Raw genomic sequence first — 7,914 nt, 5'->3', positions numbered from 1 at the left:
GTTTATTAAAAATAAAACTCCTAAATAAATTATTATTAAATTAAATAAATATAAATACTCCTAAATTATAACTTTAATCAAATCTTTTAAATTTAATTCTTTCATGCACATTTAAAAAACTTTTTAATTAAAATATTCTTTTATATTTTCTTTTCCTCCACTTATTAATTAGTGCAAGTATTAATTAAAGTGTAGTTTATTATTTAAATTATTAATAATAATCAAAGCTCATGTAGCTCTAATTTAATTATTATTAAATAAGCAATTATAATAAAGCAATATTAAATCTTTAATATTTTAATATTTTAATTATATCTTTTTGTCGAACTTCTTAAATTAAACTTTTAAATTAAATCTTTTAAACTGAAGCACATATTTAATTAATTAATAATTAATTGAATATCATAATATTTTATTCTCTTTAACCAATTTTCTAAATTTAGACTACTAGATTAAAACACATATTTAATTAATTTTTAATTAATTAAATATTCTCATGCTTTAGTAATTTCTTTTTTAATCAAATAATATTTAATAATCCTTAATATTATATGATCAACTTAAATATTATAATTAAATCATTTACCAAATAAATCACATAGTGAAATCCACATAAAAACAACATTATCAAAACTCAAAATCAAACAACATAGACAAAGATAAACTCACAGGTTTTAAAAAGGGTGGAAAGTTAGTTACGAGTCCTCCTTGCAAGACAAGTATTTAGGCTATGGCTAGGATTAGACCTGAACATTATCTCCCCATTCTTACCATTGAGTTATTGTGATAGGGCACACTCATCCTGGCAATTTAGAGAAGTCGATACCCGATACCTACATCCTGCATAAAAGACAAGCATGTACATGTATATAAATATATTTAAACTAAGCAGGCAATGTCAAAGAGTGGTACATTATATTGATCCCAACTAGCAGGTGACTACGACTCCTTCCCTTAACCACATCAAACACGATTAACAGAAAGATAAAATAGACACATGCACCATACACATGCAAGTATGGGGTAAGTACCATAATAATTATAAGTCAAACATCAAATGCTCAAATAAAATAATGCATTGTTACGAATATGAAGTAATCATCATTAAAGCATCATTAGTGCACCAATAATAATATCATCAATAAATATGTGAAATATAATCAACTAAGTAATTCTTTATTGATATACGTGTAATCCAAGTCATGAAATAATTTCATAATTATAAATCAAATACCCTTGAAACAAATACGTTCATGAAATAGGCATAAAATAGTTTAATAAATATAATAGAAAAATAAACTATGGGTGGGTACTATAACATGCCAAAAGAAGAAACGTCATGTGATACTATAAAGTATCACACACCCAAGGGAAGTTTATCGTGCAATACTAAAAAGTATCGCATGCCTTTTGAAGAACTATCGTACGACACTAGAAGAGTGTCGCATGACCTTAGACACTTTATCACCCAAACCCTAAAAGTATCACCCAACCATTGTAGAAATATCATATGATACTGGCTAAGTATCGCTTATGGTTGTTTGGAAATATCGCTTGGGTCAGTGTGAAAACCTGCTCGGGCAACCAACGAGCATTTTTTGACTTGACTGAAAGGTTTTGAGAGGTGATTGGGATACCCTTTACGAAGCTCTTGAACCCTAGTGTTTGACCTTTTGAATTCGGGATGTTTCATATTCAAATGCATTTTGTGACTTCCGTTGTTTGTCATTTTTTGTTAGTAGTGACATTTGGAGCTTTGTTGGTGTTGGATGTTTGTTTAGTCTTCCATTGTGATCTTTGTGATCTTGTATGTTGATTGTTGTGTGTATCCATACTTTTTGTTTTCAATTTTTTATTATCTTGACTTATATTTATCCTTGTTCCAAGAATCTCTGGGCGGGGCATTACACCTATAATGCAAACCAATTACCTCTACTTATACTTGCCAAAATGACTTACAGAAGATTCTAGATCATTACACAATAGAAAGGCCAACCTCAAAATGGTCAGCACTCATCCCAAGACAAGATTTAAATTTATGATCCAAATTAAATACATAAGTTGGCTTGCACTAAGAACCAATCACAGAAAAACTCAATCAAAGAAGGAACCGAGCATCAACAAATATCATGTTCACTCGGCACATGAAAGAACACTCGATCAACATTGGAACTTGGTTAACACTGTTGGAACTTGGTGATAACTGTCAGAATGAACAAATGAGCGGGATTACAAGACAACCTAGGATGCTCCATCAATTTCACAATGCCAACATAGAAGGATAACATGGGAATAATCATCGCCTCACAAGATCAACTCAACCAATCACATATGAGCAATAATAATAAGGTACAAAACCAACCAAAGCACCTTAGTTCACATAAACACATAAAAACATAAATAGCTTGCTGACGCAACAACACAAATCAAATCAACCCAAAGGTAACAAGCTCTCACAATTCCAACATGAATGTTCAAGACACATTTGTTAGGATATCATGCACAAAGTAAACGAGAGAGATACTACACCATAAGTATGTGATAGGATTAGGATTAGTACTAGTATTAGGCTTTAAAAAATATACTAGAAGTACATGATTAGGATTATGTTTAACATTTATGATAAGGTTTTAGCATTTACTACCAGGGTTTACTATTCAAGATTATGCTTTATTATTTACTATTCAAGATATGGTTTATTATTTATAATTCGGATTGAGGCTTGTATAATTTAAGATATGAAAAAAATTATGAACTCTCGATGTCACTTGAAAATATGTTAAAAATGTACTTCTTGATCTCTTATTTATTATTCAAGATTATAGTTTATTATTTATAATTCACATTAAGATTTGTATAAGTTAATACATGAAAAACTTTATGCCTCTCAATGTCATTTGAAAATATGTTAAAATGTGCTTCTTGATCTCTTAAACCATCCATTTTCCTAATGTTATTCCTCCATTCATTATGTTGAGGAACATCTCAAAGAACTTGAAATGCATATATACTTTCTTGTGGTACCGACTATCCTCCAGAGAAAATGCACTAAAAGTCAAACATCTGTTTTTTTTTCAAATCTGCAAAAATACAATGATTTTTCCTCCTTTTTTGTTGTTGTTTTTTATTATAAAACAAATGCTGAAAATTTTAGAAAAATCCATTGTGTTTATGATTTTTTAAGTTTTGGTCAAAGGTGCATTTTATCTCGAGGATAACTTGTCCCTATCTCATTAGAAATCCTAAACAATTAAGCTCATTCAAGTCAAAATAGTACTAGGATGCTCAAGTTGGAGTAGTACTAGGATGGGTGACCTCTCAGGAAGTCTCATGCTTCACCTCTATGAGCATCACCTAGAGCCAAGTGTTGAATGTTCTATTTATTCTCATGAGAGATGGTTTTGTGTGAATCACTACTCATGAATCAATGAATTAGACTCAAAAACTACACACTTGAATTCTGATAGAAATATTACAAATTAACTCTTTCAAGCATCTTTCTTCTAGAATGCCACTATAGAAATGACAACCTAATCAAAAAAAAAATTCGAAGAAGCGCATGGGCATTGCCATTACAGTTAAATTCGTCCCTAAACGTAGCTATTAATGCTTTGTCACCATCCACGCAGAGCCTGATATTTTAACATCACATGTTGAAGCGGTCCACAGTGTTCAAAAAATCTCCTGATCTCACGTTACAATCTTGAAACTTCGAGCCAGCATAAATCACACACCAAGGAAAATCAATTTAATGATTTCTTTAATCACGCAGAAACGTGAAAATAAAATAAATTTTTTTATGATTTCTTTAATCACGCACAGAAACATGAAAATAAAATAAACTCGTGAGAAAACGCCAAATACTCCAAATATTGTAATCGCGGGGCTGAGATCTCACTTCACTGACTGTGAAGTTGAATTGGAAAACATAAGAGACATCAGAAGTATGCCGAATTGAGTTAATTGTCTTTTTTCATGGCATCCGTAAGACTATTTCAGAGTTGGAATCGTCTGCCAGTTCAGTACAACTATGAGGAATTGCAATTTGGCTCTTTCAGAGTATGCCGAGGCAAAAGTCGGTTATGCTTTTTGCCATACGAGGGTTTTGGATCGCTAAATGGCAGCGTCTCTTTCAGCCGCGGTTCGATTCGTTCTTTGAGTGCGGGCGTTTTGCCTTCCGAAAGGTTTTGCTTCTTATCCTATTGGGAATCTGATAAATCCTTTTAACAGAATGGAATAGGTTCCTTTAGCATTTAAAGGAGATATTTAAGTGCATGAAATGCTGCCCTGTGGTTATGCAGAATTGTCTGCTGAGTTTGTTGTTTATTTAGTAGTTCAAACAGTTTAATTTGTTTTCCTTGCTTGTGTGAAGAAACTGTAGCATTGGTTTTGAGTTTGTGCCAAACTGTCATTTGCGAGGTACCAAGATATTGCCTTTTAAAAAATAAAATACTTTTCAACATACATTTTTCCTCATCCATTCCACGGATTTTTACAAGTTTAGATATCTGTCATGCTTTAGTTGAGCATACGTTACCTTGTTATAATTCTCACGCTCGTAGATTATTTCATTAAATAGATTTTAATTTTAGTGTTTCTTCATGCTTATGTAGAATTTTGACGCAAGTCTTCAGCACCAGGAATAACCTAGTAGCTGATATCTCCTATGAATGTTTCTATAAAAAATTCCAACACTTTTTACCGGATAAATTTTCTTCCTTCGAAAGTTGGATGTGTTTTAAAAAGAAATATATAGCAAATATTAATGAAATAATAGAATAAACCAGAAACTTTTAATGATCACGAGATTAAATATGATTTGAGGGACAGCAGATTTAGTCGTTCGAGCTTTCTGTATTATGTTGTTTGTTTTGATGATGACTTTTTTATCTTCCCAACCTCCTCTTTTATTGAGGATATGTCTTGCAAAGAAATTGTTGTTAGAATATTTGCATAATTGTTCTGAATCTCAATGCAATTTTTTTGCCTTCTAAAATAAAGTGATTCTCTTAAATTGTTCCAAGAGTGCAAAGCTATATATCCTTTCATATCCTTTCCTCTTATTTTTCGTTTGGCCTCTTTCATTTACTTGTTTCATACTAATAAAGATCCGAGACAGTTTTCAAATATCTGTATTTTTTCTGTCGAATTGATGTTTCATTTGTTCATCCATATGATATTTTGATTCGGAGCTTCTTTATATTAACCCTCGGCTATCTAATTGCCTTCATCTATTCAGTTTTCTGTTTGCCCTCATCCATTCAGTTTATTACAGATATCTTAAGAGATGAACTATAACAATTGCATCAGTAGAGAGTTTCTCTCCTCCTGTTAGAAGAACTAAGTGTCAGATTGAATTTGTTTTATTCATCTTTGAATCCTTTCGATTTGTCTCCTTTTGATTTTCAAAGGGTTGTTAATCCACAATTTATATCAACAGATTTTTTTTTTCTATTAGAGATAGTTTATCAACTGACTACAGAAGCAAAATTTTATCACAATGACAGCAAAAACAGCTTTATGCTGTCGATCAGGTTCAGCATACAGCTATCAAAGGCCTTAGAACTAGAGACTAAGCTTAATAACTTTACATTACAACAGCATAGAATATAACAGTAAGGACCCTTGAACAAAAAGTGGCTTCCAACTGTTTAGCCTAGTCCCATCCATCATTATTACTGTTTCTAATATTAGGATCACCCCAGCTATCTCCATAGAAAGCATATTCATCCTGATTTCCTCTGTTTCTATCCCTGTATATGTTTCTGTCCCAGTCCTGGTTGTTCTCTTGATTCAATTGTTTGTCTTCAACAGGTCTGGTCTCTCTGTGACAAGAGATAAGGACTACCATCACTGATCCACTTCTTGTCTTGTTCCTCCAACACAAAGTTGGAGATCTGAATGTCTTCCTGGAAAAACATCATATTTCCTTCTTTGAGCAATGTTGGGAACCTCTCCCTTGGCACTTCTATAATGGTGTAACTTGTGACATGGTATAAGATTGGGTGAGTTTCAATGAAAATCCAGTAAGGTCCTGCTGTTTATTTTGAAAGACTTCTTCATACCTTTGCTTCCAGATGAACCACAGTATTTCATTAATGAGAGCAAACCAAAAAGCATTCATCTTTAAATCAAACACCTCCATAAAGCCTGCAAGAATCTCATGCCAAGACAGATCAGGATTGTGGTTCCACTTTATGGGGTTACCAAATATTTATATCAACAGAATTGCAGAAAATTACTATTGATATATTTCAAATCCCTATCCTTGCTATATATTTTAAACCTGCAAGAATCTCATACCAAGAGACTAGGATACCGATTCGTCTGGAAATGCAGAGGCTTCCGCATCGGATGCGGACGGATGCGGGATGCTTCTGGAAGCCTTGTGGATGCTGGCCGGAAGCCACTTGTAGGCTCCCGGATGCGTTTGGAAGCCAGTATCCAGCTTCCAGACGCATCCGGGAGCCTGCGGGTGGCTTCCGGCCAGCATCCACAGAGCTTCCAGAAGCATCTGGGAGCATCCACGGGCCCAGCTGCATGAAAAGTGTAAAACTCATTCATGTTATTTATCTTTCCAGCATTCATGTTATTTACACGCTGCTTATCTTTGTTATATATATACATATATGTTTTCTTTAAATGCCAAACTTTGATATTGCTAGTGCCTAGAATATTTGATTATTAAACAATATGTAGATACAACTTTGTTTATGATGTATGATTCTTAATATTTGCTGCTAATCAAAATCTTTGACCAAAAGTATTCATGCAGACTGTATGTCTTTACTGGGTCTTCAATACTAAACACTCATCTCAGTTGTTATATATTAATATATATAGACATATATTAGTATATTTGATATTTCTTGCATATATATATATATATATACATACACGTTTCCTCCCGCATCCGCATCCAAAAAAAATAAAAATCCCCGCATCCCGTATCCGCTTCCGGAATCCGCTTCGGAATCCGCATCCGAATCGGTAACTTAGCCAAGACAGACCAGGTTTGTGGTTCCACTTTATGGGGTTACCAAAGATTTATATCAACAGAATTACAGAAAATTACTATTAGAATATATTTCAAATCCCTATCCTTGCTATATATTTTATAATGTAGAAAAACAGTTTCTGAGCTCCCCATATTCCGAACTCACAGTTATACAAATAATTCTAGGCAATAAATTCTGTAAACTGGCATGCTTATGAAGCAATTTCAAATAGATCTTTCAATTTTTTTCGTTCATATATCTCTATATATTCCACATTCCTGTCATAAAATATTCTAATAATAGGGTGGTTTTGTTAATTTATCATCTTATACTTACCAATTGCTCATATCTTTTCATTTTATTTTTCAAAATTATATATAAAATGGAATTGATAGTTTTTCTGCATATCTGTAAAAATTATTGGTTTTCTCTGAATGTTGGTCAACTTTGTGTATAAAAAGTTTAGTTGTTATTGAGTATTTAGCAATCTTGATAAATTCCAAAATGTGTTTGAATTAAATGTACTGAAAATTCTGTACCGTAAACAAGCTGCCAAGAAAATGTCATTTTTTTTCCCTTTTTTACCTCTCATGCTTAAAGGGCATTTGACAGATATTTTGGCACTAGGGAATAGTTTATCTGTCAATATATATATATATACTTTGATAGGTAACATTTTTTATTTCTATTAAGTAAAGATAAAGATTACAGAGATTAAAGTTTTCAGGTTTGCCACAGTGTTAAGTGGCCTTATACAAGCATTCACTCCTTTGCTCCCGATCCCCATGCCATTTGATAATTGACAATTTACAAAAAGGATATTAACACCCATCAAAAGACCAGTCCCTTCCAGAGTAATTAAACATATTTCATGAAGAACATAAACATAGTAAAATCAGAAACCCAGAACAGAAGC

The 7,914-nt window shown here is 32.6% G+C and overlaps 1 protein-coding gene across 3 annotated transcripts in view; it reads left to right on the top strand.

Annotated features, from left to right (window-relative positions):
- Positions 1-3,613: 3,613 nt before the first annotated feature.
- PWD (chloroplastidic phosphoglucan, water dikinase (ATGWD3)) overlaps positions 3,614-7,914 on the top strand; it is a 133,005-nt gene continuing 128,704 nt past the window's right edge. For 2 of the 3 annotated variants that reach the window (XM_089832033.1, XM_089832032.1), the window contains exon 1: positions 3,614-4,184. In XM_089832033.1, coding sequence (XP_089688159.1) covers positions 3,976-4,184 — 209 coding nt within the window. In that variant the 5' untranslated portion in view covers positions 3,614-3,975. Of the gene's footprint in view, positions 4,185-4,318; positions 4,420-7,914 lie in introns of those variants that run through there. The other variant, XM_089832034.1, reaches the window with a different exon arrangement.

This window comes from Cupressus sempervirens, chromosome 5 (genome assembly GCF_028749045.1).
Source record: "Cupressus sempervirens isolate cs-2001-9-10 chromosome 5, ASM2874904v1, whole genome shotgun sequence".
Lineage (NCBI taxonomy): Eukaryota > Viridiplantae > Streptophyta > Pinopsida > Cupressales > Cupressaceae > Cupressus > Cupressus sempervirens.
Note: the sequence above shows the minus strand (reverse complement) of the source record. Positions and strands in the feature narration are given on the sequence as shown.